The 22192-nt window shown below is 40.3% G+C and overlaps 1 protein-coding gene across 1 annotated transcript; it reads left to right on the top strand.

Annotated features, from left to right (window-relative positions):
• The first annotated feature begins 1197 nt into the window (after window positions 1-1197).
• Window positions 1198-6052, top strand: ankrd34c (ankyrin repeat domain 34C). The gene is made up of 2 exons (XM_010896516.5): window positions 1198-1423; window positions 2545-6052. The coding sequence occupies exon 2, from the start codon at window positions 2607-2609 to the stop codon at window positions 4164-4166; it is 1560 nt and encodes a 519-aa protein (XP_010894818.2). The 5' UTR covers window positions 1198-1423; window positions 2545-2606; the 3' UTR covers window positions 4167-6052.
• Window positions 6053-22192: the final 16140 nt, after the last annotated feature.

Genomic DNA, 22192 nt, shown 5'->3' with positions numbered 1-22192 from the left:
GGTGTACTCACTTTTGTGAGATACTGTACATTCGTATGCAACACTCTGCCTTTTGATTACCTTTGTGGTTTCTATAGCAAGAACAATGCAGTATGTCCCTACACAGAAAAGCCAGATAAATATAATTACTTTGTTTATTCCTGTGATAAACACAAATATGGAAGTAGATAACTACCTGCTGTTCAGAAACAACACTACTTTATGCCTTCAACAATATTTGCAATAGTCTGTCAAGCAATCACTAGGAAGGAAATCACTGGCATCATTAACTGCTGAAGTCCTGTGACATCATAGTGTTTGGGTGTATTAAAGCAATTAGTCTGTTTCTACTGAGGAGAGTTGCATTCATGAAGACAAAAGATCAAATGGGTTTCGGGATTTTTTGTTACAATGCTAAAATTACAAATACATTTGGTTATATTAAACAAGATCCCTTCTGTTTCTTAATGCAATGTAATTTTTTTTATTACCTGTTTCTTTCAAAGCTGAGAACTCCATCCTTCTCATCAGGAACTGCTTCTCTGCTGTCTCATAGCAACCTAAAAATAGAAATGTCCCTATTAGGCTGTATGGCTGTGATGGCTGGAACAAGTTTTGGCCTCTTTAATTGTGCTGCAAATATGTCTTATTTTAAAGATGATTTAACCTTTATTATTTTGACAAGCATAATGAAAAACAATGTGTTTATTAATAAACATGATCTTGACATGTCTTCTTGACTTCAGAAGGGCTAAATATTGCAATAAATGTTGATGTCTTGGACATTTGAAAACTCTGATGTTAGGCTACTGAGACCATCAGCATTTAACTTCACTTCTTTCTATCTAAAGAGAGATATGACATGTTCTTGAAAGAGTTTAAAATGCAGATTAAATTAGGTATTCATTTCTTCACATTAACTAAATCTTGATTCTCCATACCTTGTGGGATATAGGGGAAAAAAGTAATACAAAAATGGTTGTTATTCCAGTCAAAATACTTGAAACATCTGTTTTATTGGAAGGTAGAACTGGTTTGTTTGTGTACTGCAGACATGAAAAATGTGACAGAGGTTCTTACCAGACGCAATCTTTATTTTTGTCGTCTCTGACGTCAAGAAACTGCACGTTTCATTCACCAGGCAAAAAAAAAGTTATTTATAACCTCAGTATCTTGAGGTTGTGATTCTTGAGTGCGCAGTGAAAGGAATGCCGCCTATTGGACTGATCTACGCGTTTCCATAACAAAAGCGAGGAGCATGATGCGCTATGGTGCCACTGCTCTGAAGCTGAACTAGGGCAGTATTTGAGAAGCTCTGAATACATTCTGTGATTAAAAACGAAGAACCATTCGAAAACTTTTATTAGTATTTATTTTAATTATGTTTGAAGGTTGCTAATGACAAAACACCGGGGCATCTTTGAATATGACAAGCCTGCATCAGGTAAGATAAGTGGTCAGACGGCAGTTACATCCTCTTAATGTGTTGCACTTAAAGGCATATGTATGCATGCAGTTTGTTTTCGAATAATCATGTACTTCCATATTTATTTTCCATATTGTATGTATGTATGTATATATATATATATATATATATATATATATATATACACTTTTTGAGTAGCCTACCCTACTATGACTCAATAGCCTAATTGCCTTAGTTACTAAGCGAATGAGAATATGAAATGTGATGCGTTCAAAGAGAAGATCTTATTCAACTATTTATTGTAGTCCAATTGGGTTAATTCTGTAATGTAACTGTTATTTTAATGACATGCAGGGATCATAATAAATATTGCATGTGTATAAAAAGATAACAATGTGCAAAAGATAAGGAATTTTAGACCGAAACATTTTCTACCAAGCGTTTATCAAGTTATCCAAAATGAGCGCCCTGGAAAGCGACGCACTATAGGCGATCGCAGGTGGATGATGATAAGATGTATTAATGTAATAATATTTAAAGTAGATTTTAAGCATGTGAGCTTAAAATATAGCCTATAGGATGTTAACGCTAATGGACGATTTCTTATACAACCATGATTATCTCCATCACGGTGTATATTATTAGTACTGTATGATCTAAAACTACTGTTTAATTTGTATGCTTATTCAATGACAGAGAACCCAAATAAATACATTAAAAATTTTAAAAAAACAATGATAAATGTGTCCATCTTCATTTAACTTGCGTTCATTCAAGATATCTGGCTTAATTAAAATCCAGCACGTTTAGTCTATATATAGGATGAAATGCACATTGATCCATCTAGTGACTTATTTACTGAGAGAGACGGAGATTTACAAAGTTAGGCCTCTATTCAAAAACATTGTCATAGTGTCTTTGTCACATTCCTGTTTTGACAACAAAGCACCCTAAATATGGAAAAAAGTTCCACCCACACTTGCAACGCTCCTTCAAAAGTTATTTTTACTGAAAACAGACTGCCTCCTGGTGGTAGGTTTGAGTGAGGCTTAAAAGTACTGACTAAAACTTGATGAGTAAGTAATCAGACCTTAAGACTGAGCAAAATATAATGCGACAAATCAATGTTTTGTTTGAAGGGCTGCAGGTTGTGATTACCTTTAATCACTGAGGGAGAGCGCTATCTGTGGTTGTCTTGGCGATGATGGCTGACATACTGGAGCTGCGGACAGACGGGAACTCGCTCCTAAAGGCGGTGTGGCTTCGACGCCTGCGGCTAACCAGACTCCTGCTGGAGGGGGGTGCCTACATCAATGAGAGCAACGACCGCGGGGAGACCCCACTCATGGTGGCCTGTATGTCCAAACACAGTGACCCGCAAAGCGTTAGCAAAGCAAAGCTGGTCAAGTACTTGTTGGATAACAAAGCTGACCCCAATATCCAGGACAAAGCTGGCCGGACAGCCCTGATGCATGCCTGCAGCCAGAGAGCAGGACATGAAGTGGTGTCCCACCTGCTGACCAATGGGGCAGATCCTAGTCTGGAAGACAGGAGTGGGGCCTCAGCTCTGGTTTATGCCGTCAACACAGATGATAAGGAGACCCTTAAGGTGCTTTTAGATGCATGCAAAGCCAAGGGTAAAGAGGTCATCATTATAACCACAGACAAGTCACCCTCTGGCACTAAAACCACCAAGCAATACCTTAATGTTCCCCCTTCCCCAGAGCTAGAGGAAAGGAGCTCCCCTGCATTCTGCACCACTCCCTCTGAGATCGAGCTTAACACATCTCCCTCACCCAACTTACAGGACGAGCAAAACACTGTCTTCAATTTCCAGACAAAGTTGAAAAGCTCGTTCATCACAGCGGCGAAGCTCCCCAATGGGTCAAGCTCTCCCACGCGGCGAGCCACCAACCCCAAGCGTGCTCGTTTACCTCAGCTAAAGCGACTGCAGTCAGAGCCCTGGGGGCTCATAGCTCCCTCAGTCTTGGCTGCAGCCCACGAGGACAGTAAGAGGGTCACGTCCGATGAGGACGTCGTAACGGGTGTAGACGGGCTCTCTCTCGCCAAAAGATCGACCCTATCGCGACAGAACAGTGTGGATGGCAAGGATGTGTTGTTCCCACAAATGTCCTCGTTCTCTGTCCCTCCAACTTCCAAATGTGCGTATGAGAGGTCTTTGTGTCAGCACCAGCCACTGGCCCGGCGGAGCACTGTTCCTTCAGAGCAGGACGGCGGCAGCAACAGTGGGCCGGCCAGCCTGAGAGAGACGGTGTACAGGAGACGACTGGGCACTGACCACTATGACTCAGACTCACAGCTGTACTCAGACTCTGGCACGCTAGACTCTCCCAAGGTTCCCCTAGAGAGAAGGAAACTCAACACATCACCGTTAGCCATGCTTACCAGCTCCAGGGAGTCCCTAGACAGCAACAACAGCACGTCATCTCCCAGCGCAGCACGCCACCGTGCACCAGGCCTCCTGGAGAGGCGAGGCTCTGGGACTCTGCTGCTGGACTACATTTCCCATACCCGACCTGGCCATCTGCCCCCACTCAATGTCAACCCCAACCCTCCTATCCCTGACATTGGAGCCAGCAGCAAGCCCTCATCCCCTCTTGCCTCAGGTTTCAGATCAATAGCTCCAGTAGCACCAAACTCACCAAAGAGAGGCCAACTTAAGTCAAAGAAGAAACTTATAAGGAGGCACTCTATGCAAGTGGAGCAAATGAAACAACTGTCTGTTTTTGAGGAGCTGTAGTGGGATTCATTTTTTGTAGATGTAGCAACAAAAAAGGGTGATGTTTCTAAAGAATTGTCCTGATATTTAAGCAAACATTTTATTTCAGCCCTTTCTCTTAGAAAACTAGTGGAACAAACATGTGACTTCATACAGTTGTACATGTAACGCTCATAGAATATCAGCAGCACCTATTTAACATTACAAGTTAGACTCAAACAACCTCTACAGGAAACTATTAATGGCTGGGAGATTAGAAAGCATTACATTTTACAGACATTTGTACATAGGCGGAAATCCCAGGGGGGACAGGGGGGACATGACCTTTGATTTATCCCCCCCAAATATATAAATGCAAACATAACTATGTAATTTCAATATTAGTAATAAAAGCAATGAAAGCTCTTGTGCTGAATATAGACACTTCATAGCAGGTTAAAAATTGCGACACCCCCGCCCTCCCAGTGGTTTGATCCACTGCCCCCCAACACTCAGCAGTGACACATTGTGCAGGTAGGTGCATGTGTGGGAATCTGACAGTCTGTCGTTGGTGGTTGACTTTCAGTAAGTAGTTCAAACAAAGGATATGTTAGACATTTCTTTACTTCTACCACTCAATACTATAAAAAAAAAACATTTCTAATTGTCACCAGTCTTCAGCTTCTCTGCATTGAATTACAGGTCAATCATTATTTTAGCTAGCGGTTAGCTAATGTTTGCTAACAAGCTACAGTAACATCAACCAGCTCATGCAGCTGTTTGAATTCTAGTCAATGGGAGATGCTTGCAATGCAGTGTATGTAATGTTCTGTAGATGGCAAGGTGACAGTTTTCGTGTCTACCTTCTGAAAAGCACTCAATGCACGTAGCTAACATGGGGTTGATCCAGTCAGTTTGTTTTGTGTTGGTAGCAAGCAAACCGATGGTGCAAACTAAAACAGTATTACATCACTACTTTTTTGCTCTTGAGAAAATTTAAGGTAATTGTCCACTCCAAACTTCATATCAGATTTTCGCCACTGCATTTGTAAATCTTAACAATTATTTGAATGTAAGTATACAAATAGTCCTCTTTGGCAAATGAAATGTTCCATCGTGAGAATACCTACAGTAGGAAGTACATTATGTGTGAAGCCAACAAGCCATCTGGTTGTTTATAATGTTGTTAACTTGTTATTAATGCAACACGCAGATGGGATTACTAAAAATACAAAAACATTGTTTTCTGTATATTGTAGCTCTTGAAGGATATTGTTTTGTAGCAAACTTGTATACAGTGCCTTCAAGACAAATAATAGGGAAAAGGGTAATTTCAACCAAAAGGTTTTAGTCCTGTTGGTTTCATACCCAATGTTGAAGGCTCAGAATACACACAGATCATGTATGGATTATATTCCATAAGAGATTGAAATCAGCACTTTATTATCCTACATTTTAAATTACCTGAGAGAAAAATAAATGTTGGCTCTCCAAATGTTTTGTAGATACTGTAGATACTGATGTGTTTCCATTCATCAGTTCTAAGAGAACATAGTACTGTGTGTATGCTTCAAAATTTAATAACAGTTTAAATTACAGTGATTCTTGTACCTCTAGAATAGAATTTACACATAAAGCAGTTAAAAGTTAAAGTTCATACAGCTTCCACATATCTTAACTGTGAGACATTCCCTCTGCTTAAAAGGTTCACAGTTACATATTTTGATGCATAATATTTTTGTATGTAGTTTGCTGTATAGTCGAAATAAATGTCTCTAAAGCAATGGTCATTTAATAATTTCTCCAAGAATGCAATGCGTTTTTGACAGTTTTCACTTACCGTGTTCTTCCTCATCAGATGGTAATTTGTCAACTACTGTGTATAGAAGGCGTATCGAAGTCTTGCAAAGACTAGAGAAGACCTGGTGGATGTCAGATACATCATGCCAAACCAACCATGCAGGTACTCATGGCCCATACATTTTTGGAAGCTGAATCATCCAGGCCCTGAGGGTCCACTGATTTTGGGGCACTGTTACTGTAGGAATGACTGAAAAAATTTATTCCAAAAACATACTAAGTAAATTGGACACACTGACACTGAAATTTACTTCAGTAGTTTCATTGTAAGTTTTAATGTATACTGTGAGTGTATTAATTATGTAGATTAACTGCAAATTAACAACGACTACTATTTAAACTGTAAGAAGTATAAAGCATTTTAGTACATTGAAAATATGCTCTTAATTCATTTCAAATATGAAATAGATTCACTGAACAATTCAAGCATACTAACATGCCATTTACAATCATGTATTATAAGTATACTAAAGTTGGAAAAAAGTCTATTTATTACTATTTATATAATACTTACATGGAATACTATTTATTGATCTAAAGTATGACAGAAATGGTTCCAAAATAATAGTATTTTTAAATACTTATAAGTATACCTCTTTTGACTTGGGGTTGATGGTCTGAGCCCAATGATGGTCTGAGCTCTGTGATGGTCTGAGCTCTGTGATGGACTGAGCCCAATGATGGTCTGAGCTCTGTGATGGACTGAGCCCAATGATGGTCTGAGCTCTGTGATGGTCTGAGCCCAGTGATGGTCTCAGCTCTGTGATGGACTGAGCTTTGTGATGGACTGAGCTCTGGGATGGACTGAGCTCTGGGATGGACTGAGCCCAATGATGGTCTGAGCTCTGTGATGGACTGAGCCCAATGATGGTCTGAGCTCTGTGATGGTCTGAGCCCAGTGATGGTCTCAGCTCTGTGATGGACTGAGCTTTGTGATGGACTGCGCTCTGGGATGGACTGAGCTCTGGGATGGACTGAGCTCTGTGATGGACTGAGCCCTGTGGGTGAATTAAAGCCATAGTTTGTCCTAGATTCATATTTGGGTGAAATAACACTTACCTTGAGTTGTTCTTGAAGGCCCATGGAGTTATTTTTCACAGCAAACCATTATTCACCTCAGTCCCAGCCTGGAATTAGCATTATTAACAGGAAACTTGAAAAAACATGGATTGATACTTTTGTGAACAAAACTGACCGGTAAACATAAGAAGTATCAGTTCAGTTGAAAATTAGATTCACACAGCGAAAATGAAAACATTATTTTGAGGAATACAACACAGACAGGTTCCTGGAGATAAACAACACCATTAGTCTTAGTTGGAAGTATGTAACCGCTTGCAATGCAGTTTTTCTTTCTCGGGATGCACAGGTTCAATTCTTGAATTTGAACCATGCTAATAATTCTACATCTAGGCTGGGACAGAGTTGAATAATGGCTTGTTGTGAAAAATGATTCCATGGACCTTCAAGAACAACTCAAGGTAAGTGTTATTTCAACTATCAATCTACAGTAGGACAAACTATCCCTTTAAGCCAAAAACATTCAAGGATTTTAGTTGTCTCTTTTCCATTGAAGTGTTATTTCACCCAAATATATATATATATATATATATATATATATATATATATATATATATAAACTCACCTAAAGGATTATTAGGAACACCTGTTCAATTTCTCATTAATGCAATTATCTAATCAACCAATCACATGGCCGTTGCTTCAATGCATTTAGGGTTGTGGTCCTGGTCAAGACAATCTCCTGAACTCCAAACTGAATGTCAGAATGGGAAAGAAAGGTGATTTAAGCAATTTTGAGCGTGGTATGGTTGTTGGTGCCAGACGGGCCGGTCTGAGTATTTCACAATCTGCTCAGTTACTGGGATTTTCATGCACAACCATTTCTAGGGTTTACAAAGAATGGTGTGAAAAGGGAAAAACATCCAGTATGCGGCAGTCCTGTGGGCGAAGATGCCTTGTTGATGCTAGAGATCAGAGGAGAATGAGCCGACTGATTCAAGCTGATAGAAGAGCAACTTTGACTGAAATAACCACTCGTTACAACCGAGGTATGCAGCAAAGCATTTGTGAAGCCACAACACGCACAACAACAGCAGAAGACCCCACCGGGTACCACTCATCTCCACTACAAATAGGAAAAAGAAGCTACAATTTGCACAAGCTCACCAAAATTGGACAGTTGAAGACTGGAAGAATGTTGCCTGGTCTGATGAGTCTTGATTTCTGTTGAGACATTCAGATGGTAGAGTCAGAATTTGGCATAAATAGAATGAGAACATGGATCCATCATGCCTTGTTACCACTGTGCAGGCTGGTGGTGGTGGTGTAATGGTGTGGGGGATGTTTTGTTGGCACACTTTAGGCCCCTTAGTGCCAATTGGGCATCGTTTAAATGCCACGGCCTACCTGAGCATTGTTTCTGACCATGTCCATCCCTTTATGACCACCATGTACCCATCCTCTGATGGTTACTTCCAGCAGGATAATGCACCATGTCACAAAGCTCGAATCATTTCAAATTGGTTTCTTGAACATGACAATGAGTTCACTGTACTGAAATGGCCCCCACAGTCACCAGATCTCAACCCAATAGAGCATCTTTGGGACGTGGTGGAAAGGGAGCTTTGTGCCCTGGATGTGCATCCCACAAATCTCCATCAACTGCAAGATGCTATCCTATCAATATGGGCCAACATTTCTAAAGAATGCTTTCAGCACCTTGTTGAATCAATGCCACGTAGAATTAAGGCAGTTCTGAAGGCGAAAGGGTGTCAAACACAGTATTAGTATGGTGTTCCTAATAATCCTTTAGGTGAGTGTATATATATATATATATATATATTTAATTTTTTTTATTACAAAAGTGCTACCCTATCCAGAACGAGTCCCAGAGATAATGTCAAAACATAAATTCACATTACAATGTTGCACATGAAATCACAGACTTGATGGATTCTGTTTAAATAATCATCAAGTAATGTATACTGTTTCATGAGCTAAACTGAAGACTTGGAACAAATTTCATCTGGGGACCTAAAGATTCAGGAGCTCAAAGTTTAGTGAGCAAGAGGTTTTCCAAGTAGTTGATACCATACCAAACTGCATCTCAAAATCTTCAATTTTTACTGCACATGATAATAAACAGAGAGAGAGAATAAACTAAAGTTTACTCTTTGAACATACAGCATTGGGATTACTTTTGTCCATTTACTATGTCATGGTTGGGCAAAAATTGGGATTTAGAAATTCAGGCCACCACATGTGGTCCATAATAATTCTTAATTTCAAAATAATTATTTCTGCATAAATAAGACCTTAGCTTGCCAACCCCAGATGCATGTCATTAAACACCTAAATTATGAGATCCATCTCAATCAACAGTCACACTGGCCTCCAGTGAAGGACCGTCCCTCTACCTAACCTAACTTCTAGAAGTGGAATGTCCCTCTACCTGACCAAACCTACAGTGGTGGAGTGTCCCTCTACCTGACCAAACCTACAGTGGTGGAGTGTCCCACTACCTGACCAAATCTACAGTGGTGGAGTGTCCCTCTACCTGACCAAACCTACAGTGGTGGAGTGTCCCACTACCTGACCAAACCTACAGTGGTGGAGTGTCCCTCTACCTGACCAAACCTACAGTGGTGGAGTGTCCCTCTACCTGACCAAACCTACAGTGGTGGAGTGTCCCACTACCTGACCAAACCTACAGTGGTGGAGTGTCCCACTACCTGACCAAACCTACAGTGGTGGAGTGTCCCTCTACCTGACCAAACCTACAGTGGTGGAGTGTCCCTCTACCTGACCAAACCTACAGTGGTGGAGTGTCCCACTACCTGACCAAACCTACAGTGGTGGAGCGTCTCTCTACCTGACCTAACCTCCAGTGGGGGAGTGTCCCTCAACCTGACCTAACCTCCAGTGGTGGAGCGTCTCTCTACCTGACCTAACCTCCAGTGGGGGAGTGTCCCTCAACCTGACCTAACCTCCAGTGGTGGAGCGTCTCTCTACCTGACCTAACCTCCAGTGGGGGAGTGTCCCTCAACCTGACCTAACCTCCAGTGGGGGAGTGTCCCTCAACCTGACCTAACCTCCAGTGGGGCAGTGTCCCTCTTACTGACCTAACTCCAGTGGTGGAGTATCTCTCGACCAGACCTAACCTCCAGTGGTGGAGCGTCTCTCTACCTGACCTAACCTCCAGTGGTGGAGCGTCTCTCTACCTGACCTAACCTCCAGTGGTGGAGCGTCTCTCTACCTGACCTAACCTCCAGTGCTGGAGTGTCCCTCAACCTGACCTAACCTCCAGTGGGGGAGTGTCCCTCAACCTGACCTTACCTCCAATGGTGGTGTGTCTCTCTACTTGACCTAACCTTCAGTGATGGAGTGTCCCTCAACCAGACATAACACTTCAATCTCAACTATCCAATTTAAACATACCGACACTCACCCAAGCAAACCAATCCGACTGGAGTCTTATTCTCAATCCCAGTGTGATAAATGTTTCCCAGGTATTGCTCAAAAACATGCTTCCCACCAGTGATTTACCCCCACCCATTAGATATAAATCAAAATATTTTTCAAAGAAAAGCATTATTCAGTGGGACAGGAGCAGCCGAAGCTGCTGGAAGATCGGGAGAATATTGGGCCATTGAACGATAAGTACAAGGTTTGGCAGCAAGTTGACCCATACAATCAAACTGTTGAGAGGTATGCCCTTAGATTATTGGTTTGTATGTTGAACCTGCTGCTGAGCTCCTCAGACGAGAAGAAGGAAATGACATGCAATCTACCTGCCCTCTACTGAGACCAGGACATGTAATGTGACAGGGACTGCCTACACGTAAGTATTGGGGGAACATTCTGTCAGTGACAGCAGGTAAATTGATGACAGAGACAACCCAGGTAATATAAACCTTAGGAACTCAAATATATAAATACTAATATCTAGGTTATTTTCATTTGAGTGGAAAGCAGCATAACTATTAAAAGAAGGCTGAGGCTGAAGCAGAACACTTCAAAATGTTGGGGTCACTTAGAAATATCCTTGGTTTCAAAAGAAAAGCAATTTTTTTCATCCATTAGAACAACATAGAATTGATCAGAAATACATGTAGACATGTTGTAAATTACTTGAGTAGCTGGAAACGGCTGATTTTTAATGGAACATCTATATAGGTGTACAGAGGCCCATTATCCGCAACCATCCGTTCTGTGTTCCAATGGAACGTTGTGTTTGCTAATCCAAGTAATTTTAAAAGGCTAATTGATCATTAGAAAACCCTTTTGCAATTTTGTTAGCACAGCTGAAAACTGTTGTGCTGATTAAAGAAGCAATTAAACTGGCCTTCTTTCGACTAGTTGAGTATCTGGCGCAAAATGGCCAGAAACAAAGAACTATCTTCTGAAACTCTTCAGTCTATTCTTGTTCTGAGAATTGAAGGCTATTCCATGCGAGAAATTGCCAATATACTGAAGATCTCTTACAACGATGTGTACTACTCCCTTCACAGAACAGCGCAAACTGGCTCTAACCAGAATAGAGTGGGAGGCCATGGTGTACAACTGAACAAGAGGACAAATACATTAGTGTCTAGTTTGAGAAACCGAAATCTCGCATGCCCTCAACTGGCAGTTACATTACTGTAAATAGTACAAGCAAAACACCAGTCTCAGCTTCAACAGTGAAGAGGCAACTCCAGGATGCTGGTCTTCTGGGCAGAGTTGCAAAGACAAAGACATATATCAGATTGGCCAATATAAAGATGGCAAAAGAACAGAGACAGAGGAAGATTGGGGGGAAAAGGGTTATGGACAGATGGATCTAGGTTTGAGGTGTTTGGATCACAAAGATGCAGACAAAATGAAAATGTTGGGGGACCTAATAAAAAGATATTTCAAGTATGGTGGAGGCGATGTGATGGTCTGGGGGTGCTTTGGTGGTGGTTAAGTGGGAGATTTGTGCAGGGTAAAAGGGATCTTAAAGAATTAAGGCTATCACTCCTTTTTGCAACGCCATGCAATACCCTGTGGACAGCGCTTGATTGGAGCCCATTTCCTCCTACAACAGGACAATGACCCAAAGCACAGCTCCAAACTATGCAAGAACTATTTCGGAAAGAAGCAGTCAGCTGATATTCTGTCTATAATGGAGTGGCCAGCAGTCACTGGATCTCAATCCTATTGTGGCGGGAGCAGCTTGACCGTATGGTACGTATGAAATACCCATCAAGCCAATCCAACTTGTGGGAGCTGCTTCAGGAAGCATGGGTTGAAATCTCTTCCGATTACCTCAACAAATTGACAACTAGAATGCCAAAGGTCAGCAAGGCTGTAACTTCTACAAATGGATAGCCTCATCCAACCATCCTGATCTCGTAAGATCACATTCTGTTTCACTCCACACATCAGTCTGGAAATCCACGCGCTCTAAATGTTTGGAATGGGCATTGACAATGGCTGTTGGGAAAAGTTATTCTGCAGGCTATTGGATCATTTTAAACCAATCCAAACAACAACACATATGATGTTTTACAACGCGCCTAATCTCATTCTGTGGGAACATCAATACTGGCGGTAGGTATGTTAATTTATCTCAGCGAGTATACAATGATAAAATGGCCTTATTCGAAATGTCCATAAAATCGTGGCCAGGTTGGCTTATCCTCTGGAGGAATGCAGTACAGGAAATGGTATTACATCACAGGTCTGTCTCAGTCCACAATGTGGCGTCCATGTACTTTCAGTCCTGATAGGCTGAGCGGGAACTGCTATCAGACAGCTCCCGAATAAATGTAAACACAGGGAACACAGGACCAGTGTTGTGTTCACTGCAAACACTCCTGAGGTATAGCCAAAGGATAAATAACTGAAAGCCCAATTTAAAAACACCTGCTGACTAAAACTATGCTAAAATATAAAACCGCATGCAGAGTAAAACTAATAACGTATCACAACAAAAACATGTATTGCCTCTAGCCAGGACCCACAGCCGGCATTATATCCTTAGAGCATTATATGCCCACACACACACACACACACACACACACACGTAAAGATTTAATCAAGGTTTGTCCGAGTAATAGACAGATGGCAACCTACTAGCCCAATGTGTGGAAGGATCAGCTTCCTTGCTCTCAGTACCGCAGCACTTCTGGGACGCTCACTTGCTGGCTTGGTCTAGCATCAGGTATCACGCTCAACTGTGCCGTTTTCTCCCTTTGATGTTGCCGTCTCTGTCTGCTCTGTGTTCTCTACATTGTCTTTCTCTCCATTTGTGTTCCACATTGACTCTCTTCCTCATTGCCTCTCCGTTATTCTGCAAAAACAGTCCCACATGTTCGCAAGGGCAGCCCCCACAGTTCCAGTTGATCAAACTATGAAATAAATCAAGTGTGTTTTGTAAGGCCATTTTTACTTCAGCAATTTTCACAAAGTGCTATTATAGATACAACCGGATTGCAAAAGAGAGCGGTTGGAAGGTCCATTGGAAGAAAGGGTGGCATGACAACTCTACCAGAAATTGTTGTTTGCTATTTTTGCTACAAAATGTAAGGTTTTGTACAAATCAGTAATTATTGATTTAATTATTTTTAACCAGAGTATCAAAGCCAAAAAATTATTATAATTGCTGCTTCACCCATGCATGTTCCAGCTCTGGGCCCACTTAGTGGGACCAATCAGAACTAATAGACACCTTCTGGCATCTCAAAATCTTCAGATTCATTGCAGAGAACAAACAGTCCATGGGCATAGCGTAGTGTTTGTGTGGAGCAAGTACTTTGGGTAGCATGACAAGGCAACAGGAATCAACCCTTTTTAGAAAATTAGGTGGGACTTCTGGTGGCCCTGTAGGAGGGATCAGCCTTTCATGAACAATAAAACACACTATTTTAAAAAGCCTAAATGATGTTCCCATTTCACACTGGGTATTTTGTAGGACAAAGAAATGTTTTACACAAGTACAAAATTGTTGCCTTACGATTAATCAAATCTATCATGGTTTATTTATTGTAACATGCCAAAAATGGCCAGTAGGAGCACCAGGTCTGATGTTGATATATTGGGCTGTTTTCACTGCATAACATTTACAAGTTGTCAGTTTTTGAAGTGACTGCTAAACACTTTCTAATGTATACACTGTAGCATAGCTAAAATCCAGTCATATTAATTAAACTATAATGTAGCTAATGTAGTTGATTGATACATTACAATCCCGTTTCCAAAAAAGTTGGGACACTGTTTAAAATGTAAAGAAAAACAGTATGCAATAATGTGCAAATCATTTCAACCTATATTCAATAGAAAATAGTACAAAGACAATATATCAAATGTTGAAACTGAGTCTTGTTTTGGGGAAAATACATGCCCATTATGAATTTGATGCCAGCAACATGTTTCAAAAACATTGGGACATGGGCATGTTTAACAGTGTTGCATCACCTCTTCTTTTAACAATACTCTGTGTTTTGGAACTGAGGAGACCAGTTGCTGTAGTTTTGAAAGTGAAATGTTTTCCCATTCTTGCTTGATATAGGATTTCATCTGCTCAACAGTACGAGGTCTCCTTTATCGTATTTTTAGTTTAATCCATGATGTGTACAGAGATTTTTCTAGATTCTCTGAATCTTTAAATGATATTATGTACTGTAGATGATGAGATGCCCAAACTCTTCGTAATTTTACTTTGAGGAACGTTATTCTTAAAATGTTGCACTATTTGCCTACGCAGTCTTTCACAGATTGATGAACCCTTCCCCGTATTTGCTTCTGAAAGAATCCTCTCTGGGATGCTCTTTTCATACCCAATCATATTACTGACCTGTTGCCAATTAGCCTAATTAGTTGTGAGATATTCCACCAGTTCTTTTAGCATCTTTTTTTAACATTTCTGTTAACTTTTCCAGTCTTTTGTTGCACCTGTCCCAGCTTTTTTGAAACTTGTTGCTGACATCACATTCAAAGGGCATACATTTTTCAAGAAACAATTACATCTGAGTTTCAACATTTGATATTTTGTCTTGGTACTATTTTCTATTGAATGTAGGGTTTAAATGATTTGCACGTCATTGCATTCTGAATTTCTTCACATATTATACAGCGTCCAAACTTTTTGATAGCAGGGTTATGTGTTAAGGATGACATTCATAAAAATATTTAAACACAGCTTTTTACCTGAATGTAATGAAACACACATGGAAACTCTTTCCACTTTTTTGAGTTCCACTGGTCTTTTTACCCATGTCTTATCAGGCCCTCTGAAAATGTAAGACTAATCTTGGCTCTAACATGTACATAAACTATTAAAGAAAAGTCTCGGAACATAAAACGGTGTTGAATAAACTTTATTTAAATATACTGTTTCCTGCAGATGTTGTCTTTATGTAGGAGGTAATCGGAGATCTGCAGGGGAGTAGGCTATGGATCCAATTTTGAAGAACACTGGTCTGTAGTTTATAAGTTATACACTGAGAGAATAATATACTGGCGCTCAACATTTTTTGGTTACTACCACTATGTTGTGGACATTTTATCTTCAATTCCTACTGGCCAAATGAAAGAGAGGATGGCCAACTGGTAAAGTATGTGCGAATATAAATATATTCAATATTGTCAAGACAATTACATATTTTCTCTGGCAACTTAATTCAGACTGCTTAGGCCTGGTGTAGCCATGGTAACAGTGACATTTATGCAACTATCTGAACTATCTGCAATGACATCACAAGAGGGTCAAACATACCGTGAATCTCAAACCAGCTCATATCCCCTATGCACTTGCTCAGACTGCCCTCTGTGGTCACATGTTGTTGGCAATACTCAGAGGGTGACTTTAACAGAGTGGCTAGAGGTTTAATAAATGAAACTTCAAAACAGACTAGTAATGTGAATGAAACATAAATAAATCCCTCCTACACTTTAAGAAGAAATACATCTCAATAACATTTGTAAACATTTTATGTTAGCAAAGAATATTGACCACATGGACCCTTTCCCTTTATAAGATCCCACCCAGTTGTCCCTCTCATCCTATCCACCAGTACCAAGGTCCCTCCCATCCACCAGTTCCAAGGTCCCTCCCATCCCATCCACCAGTTCCAAGGTCCCTCCCATCCCACCTACCAGTCCCAATGTCCCACCCATCCCATCCACCAGTCCCAAGGTCCATCCCATCCACACACTACAAAGAAAAAGGAAGCTGGGTCATTTTCACTCCTAACATGGAGAGGAAGCCCCATGGTCGGTCAGTGGATGCAGATGGAATTTGTAGAAACTGGGTCGGCGTTCTGCAGAATTTCTCATTGATACATCTGAGTAGTTTCCACTGGGATCTCCCTAACTTTTGCATGGCTCTGGCCCCTCCTAAAGGTTCAAAGCCCTCTGCCTAGGAACCATTTGTGGGCTACCTTGAATGAAAAATGGTTTTGGGACCAATCATAGGCTTGGTTGACTGCTGCTTTACTTTCAACAGCCACCCAGCAGAGGTCGCTCTATAACCATTCAAAATATAGCCTTAATATTTTTGTCCACAAGGTGAAGCTGATTAATCCCTTGACACTTCATTTGTAGGCCTACAACCAATGCTGGAAGTCAATCAAACACATTTGAACAAACAACTGACTGTATAAAATTCACAATATGTGAATTCTAAGCAGTAAAATAAGCAGTAGAATGCCAGAGGGCCACACAGCTCAGATGCACATGGGAGTATTGCACTTTTGAGTCAAAGAATTGTAAAATAGTTTAGGAAATAATTTTATATCATATGTGTCTCATATTGTGAATTGATCAAATTATTATCTACACATGAGTATATCCATTATTAAATAGAGTATTCATATCAATTTCAAATTTCATAAAATACACGTTTCAGTCAGCCACCTGTAAATCTGTTCTCCCCTGTCAATCAAGAAGTATTGTTCTAAAATGTGCTAAATTCAGACTTTTAGTGTCTCTCTGACCTGCACACTGAATACCAATATTTTACTCTACATATCATTTTAGTAAATGAACAAGGGGCACCGTATCTGTCAGCCACTGGTGGAATATCTGCTCCACTTCAATCAAGATGGATTATTCCAAAAATGACAAAACATGTGCTGTTATTTTGTCTCTCTGTCACCAACACATTCAATGGGTTTAATTTATTCTGGAGTAGATTTAGAAATAATAAACTAGAGGGCACCATTTCTGTCAACCACCTGCAACATTTGTGTTAAGGACTGTTTCTCTGATGTCCCCAATTAATAGTTGTATGTTTTTCTACATTTCATTTTTTTTAAATGAACAAGTGGGCATCATTTCTGTCAGCCACCAACGGAAACTGAGCCCCCTTGTCACTTGAAAAGGATTGTTCTTAAAATTACTAAAGATATACTGTTTTTGTCTCTCTCTAACCAACACATTTTATAGGTTTACATTTTTGTGGAGCAGAATTTCAATCTATAAACAAGGGGGGCACCACTGCTGTCAGCCACTTTCGGAATCTGTTTCTCCTATCAATCAAGACAGATTTTTTCCCAAAACATTATTTTATTTTTCTCTCACCAACACATTCAATAGGTTTATTTCATTTTGGAGTTTCAACAAATAAAAACACCATTTCAGTCAACCAACAGTAAAATCTGAAGGATTGTTTCAGAAATTATTAAATGCATACTGTTATTTGATCTCTTTCTCACCAACATATTCTATAGTTTTATTTCATTTATTTTTATAAACAATGGGACATCATTTCAGTCAGCAACTAATGGAATCTGTGCCACCCTGTCAATCAGGATAGATTTCTCCCAAAATTACAATGTATACTGCTATTTTGTCTCTCTCACACCAACACATTCAACAGGAATATATAATTCTGGATAACATTTTCAAATAATAAACAAAGAGGCACCATTTCTGTCAGCCACCAACGGAATCTGTGCCTCCTTGTCAATCAAGATGTATTGTTCCAAAAATGACTAATTGTATACTCTAATTTCACTTCTATTACCAGCATATCCAAAGGTTTATTTCATTTTGGAGCATATTTTTAATCTATAAACTAGGGATGGGCACGGTTAGTCAAATATTAAAATAAAAACAGTTTGGTCAGAATTCAATTACTTGTGTATGTGTATTCATTTAGCCCCCCCCCCCCCCCCCCCCCCCCATTTATTTTTACATTGAGGTATTTTTTTTGTTTAAATAAATAGACCTGAACATTATTTTTCTTAATACTATTCAAATTTTAATCTCAAATGTGTACATAATGATATACACCAATCAGCCATAACTATGACCACCAGCCTTTTATTGTGTAGGTCCCTTTTCTGATGCCAAAACAGCCCTAACCTGCTGAGGCATGGACTCCACTAGACCTCTGAAGGTGTGCTGTGGTATCTGGCACCAAGACGTTGGCAGCAGATCCTTTAAGTCCTGTAAGTTGCAAGGTGGAGCCTCCATGGATCAAACCTGTTTGTCCAGCACATTCCAAAGATGCCCGATTGGATTGAGATCTGGGGAATTTGGAGGCCAAGTCAACACCTTGAACTTGTTGTTGTGTTCTTCAAACCAACAATTTTTGCTTTGTGGCAGGGCACAGCTGAAAGAGGCCAATGCCATGAAAGAGTGCACATGGTCTGCAACAATTCTCAGGTAGGTGGTACGTGTCAAAGTAACATCCACATGAATGGCAGGACCCATGGTTTCCCAGCAGAACATTGCCCAAAGCATCACACTGCCTCCACTGGCATGCCTCCTTCCCATACCATAGTGCATCCTGGTGCCATGTGTTCTCCAGGTAAGTGGCACACACGCACCCGGCCGTTTATGTGATATAAAAGAAAACGTCGTTCATCAGACCAGGCCACCTTCTTCCATTGCTCCATGGTCCATTTCTGTTGATCACATGCCCATTGTAGGCACTTTTGGCAGGGGACAGGGGTCAGCATGGGTACCCTGACTGGTCTGTAGCTACGAAGCCCCATATGCAGCAAACTGTGATGCACTCTTTGTTCTGACACCTTTCTATCAGTACCAGCATTAACTTTTTCAGCTATTTGTTGGATCAAAACATGACCCAGTTGCTGGTTCACCGCTTTTCCTTCCTTGGACCACTTTTGATAGGTACTGACCACTGTAGACCAGGAATTACCCAGAAGGGCTGCAGTTTTGGAGATGCTCTGAACCAGTCGTCTAGTCAAATTTGGCCCTTGTCAAAGTCGCTCAGATCCTTACACTTGCCCATTTTTTCTGCTTCTAACACATCAACTTTGAGGACAGAATGTTCACTTGCCGCATAATATATCCCACCCACAGGTGCTATGATAATGAGATTATCAGTGTTATTCACTTCACCTGTCAGTGGTTATTATGTTATGGCTTTTCGGTGTGTGTATATATATATATATATATATATATATGTGTGTGTGTGTGTGCAGGTGTGTCTTTGAGTGGGTGGTCTTCCTTCTTGTAATGGATGTGTTTGAGAGGATCAAAACCGCCCTCCGCCATAGCACTGGCCCATTTTCTCCTTGCTCACTTGTCTGTGCCACCTGGGATCGCATTTATTGATCCATGCTTTACATTCATATTGCAACTACAGCCACATACTGTTCGCATCCAAAACAAGCATTGCTGCAGTTGTTTAATCAGTCAACCTCTTTCCTGTAGTCTCAAAAATAGAAAACATTTTGTTCCATGTAATGAAGTTAATTTTCTTTGTTAATAATATCTATTAAATCATACCAAATAATGCAATTAAATTCATTCAAACATAATTACACATAGATTAAAATGTATCGAAATATGTGACTGCTCTAATTGCTGTGGCTAATGGCTTCAACACCTGTAAATAGACTTTATATACACAGCTCAAAAAAATGAAGGGAACACTTAAATCACACATCGGGTCTCAATGAAGGAAATAGATTAAAGATCAAAATCTTTACTGTACATTGTGTAATTCACTGAGAACAAAATGACATAACAACGATCAATGGAAACCAAAATCACCATTCGATTGAGGGCTGGATTCAAACTCACACCGAAAGTGTTGAAATCACAGGCTGTTCCAACATGCAGGAATTATCGTCCTGCCTCTGCACCGTTCTAAAGCACAGCGCTTGAGCTTGTCTTATAATACAGTTCTGTTGAGAAAAAGTAGGGGAAACAAAACGCCATTTTCAAAAAGTGGGGCGATATGTCCCACTGTGATGGTAATTCCATGTATCGACACTCGGAGTAAGGGACACAGAGACAAAGTTCTCTTTGTACATCATAACCGTTTTATTAATTATTATGCACAGAGACTATTATGAGAGACGCGTCAACCGCTTACGCAAACATAATCGTCTGAGGAGCCTCTAACTAATATAGCTCATTCAACCGTATATATCACATAGGAAAAAGGGGTGTGGTAAGATGCTGCCATCTGTTTCATGTCAATCAAACACCTTCCCTTTGTTCTATCAAATGCTATCTTCCCCCAACTTATCCTTCCTGCCATAATGTTTACTGTAGTGTTTACCCAAAGGGGCCAACTGACCTTACTGCCCCCTGTTGTATCTTCTCCTATCCTGTCCTAAAACCCATTGATCTCCATCTGGACAGACAATAGATGTCCCCTATGCAAATACCAGGTCCCACACATTCCTGTACCTATCTTAACAGTGGGACTTAGTTCTTTAATCAGTTAGAATACATTGTGCATAGAAATTTCCACAACACCACTCAAGTACAATGAAACCTACGCCACTGCTAGAATGATTTGCTAATCTTGCTGCTTACAGTAGCTAAGTCAGCCAGTTAGCCAGTTAAAGCTACTTAATTTATAGCAAAGGGATTGGGCTAGCAAGTGAATTAAGTGAATTCCTTCTAGCTAGCTACTACTGATAAGTATTTGCTAGATAATATTATTATGACATTTCACTAAGTCAGCTTCCTGCTGTTGCTGCAACACCTGCAGCAACATTATGTTACAGCAGACTCACTTGTCAGCTGCTGATTTCGGATGTCACATACTGATTTCGGATGTCAGCAACTGATTTGTGATTTCTTACAACACAACGGACCTCTTCATTTGTCGTCCACTGCGGGAACAGTTTTTTGGCATGGAGAATCCAAAGCTGACATTGGTCACTAGTGATGTCATGACATGGCTTATCCATGGGCTGAAAGAGGATGACATGCTTTTGGGGAGGGTGGTCATAGACCTTCCACCTCTATAATGAAAAAAATATTATAGGACCAGGTCTAGGGCCAGGTCGGGGGTCAGGAATAGGGGATTGGCCCAAAACCACTCCTTAATCACCACTGAATGGTGAAATCCAACGTTATTCCACACAATTTCATTAAGGAACTACATAAGGTGCAGCCCCAGCATTGCAATACCCAAGGGGCTTATGACTACATTGATTGTAAGAAAATCATTTTCAAATTATGTATGGAGGTTTCCAATTTTACAAATGTAAAGTTGTTTAGGGCCTAGTGAAATATCAGGAAAGCACAGCATAACAAAGTTTGCAATTTAGCCTGTTTTTATTTTAGCCAGAAACAAAAATTTTAATAATTTTGAGACTACGGGAAAGGGGTTGGTTGTGATGTTAAATAACTGCAGTAACGTTTGTTTTAGTTGTCAACAACCTTGTGGGATCTCTAAAAGCTATACCACGTAACACAGTGATGCAAATTAGGGTTAACTGTGCAGGCACAATAAACCATCTTATAAACACAGGCATTTACTCACACAGCTAGATTGATTGCAGTAGTGCAGCCTTGTGATTCCTCTCACTTAGAATTTATGTAACAACATAAAGGTGACAACTTTCACAAAACAGAGACTCATGCCTTCACAGACTCTGTAATGGGAAATATAATGGGTTGCATCCTCTAACCTTCTCTATGGAAAAATGTTATATGATCCTCATGTTATTGTGGTAACAATGGAAGTCATTGTCCTTGCAGGTGAAAAGCTTAGGAATTCTTAATAAGCCCATAGAAAAACACTTAGCTTATTCTGGACAGATTCATGCTAGAGCTAATACAGTCACATCTTCTCTTCCTCTCTCGTGAAGGTGTTGGTCACATCTGTGATCAATTACCACAACACAACGAATTAGTCCTAATTTCATACTAAAAAAAATATAATTCCCCTTATGGGATTCCACTTGCTCATGGAGGTCTAATTAGGCCCTACACCCTTGGTGATT

The sequence above is a fragment of the Esox lucius genome, chromosome 19, assembly GCF_011004845.1.
Source record: "Esox lucius isolate fEsoLuc1 chromosome 19, fEsoLuc1.pri, whole genome shotgun sequence".
NCBI classification, from domain to species: domain Eukaryota; kingdom Metazoa; phylum Chordata; class Actinopteri; order Esociformes; family Esocidae; genus Esox; species Esox lucius.
Note: the sequence above shows the minus strand (reverse complement) of the source record. Positions and strands in the feature narration are given on the sequence as shown.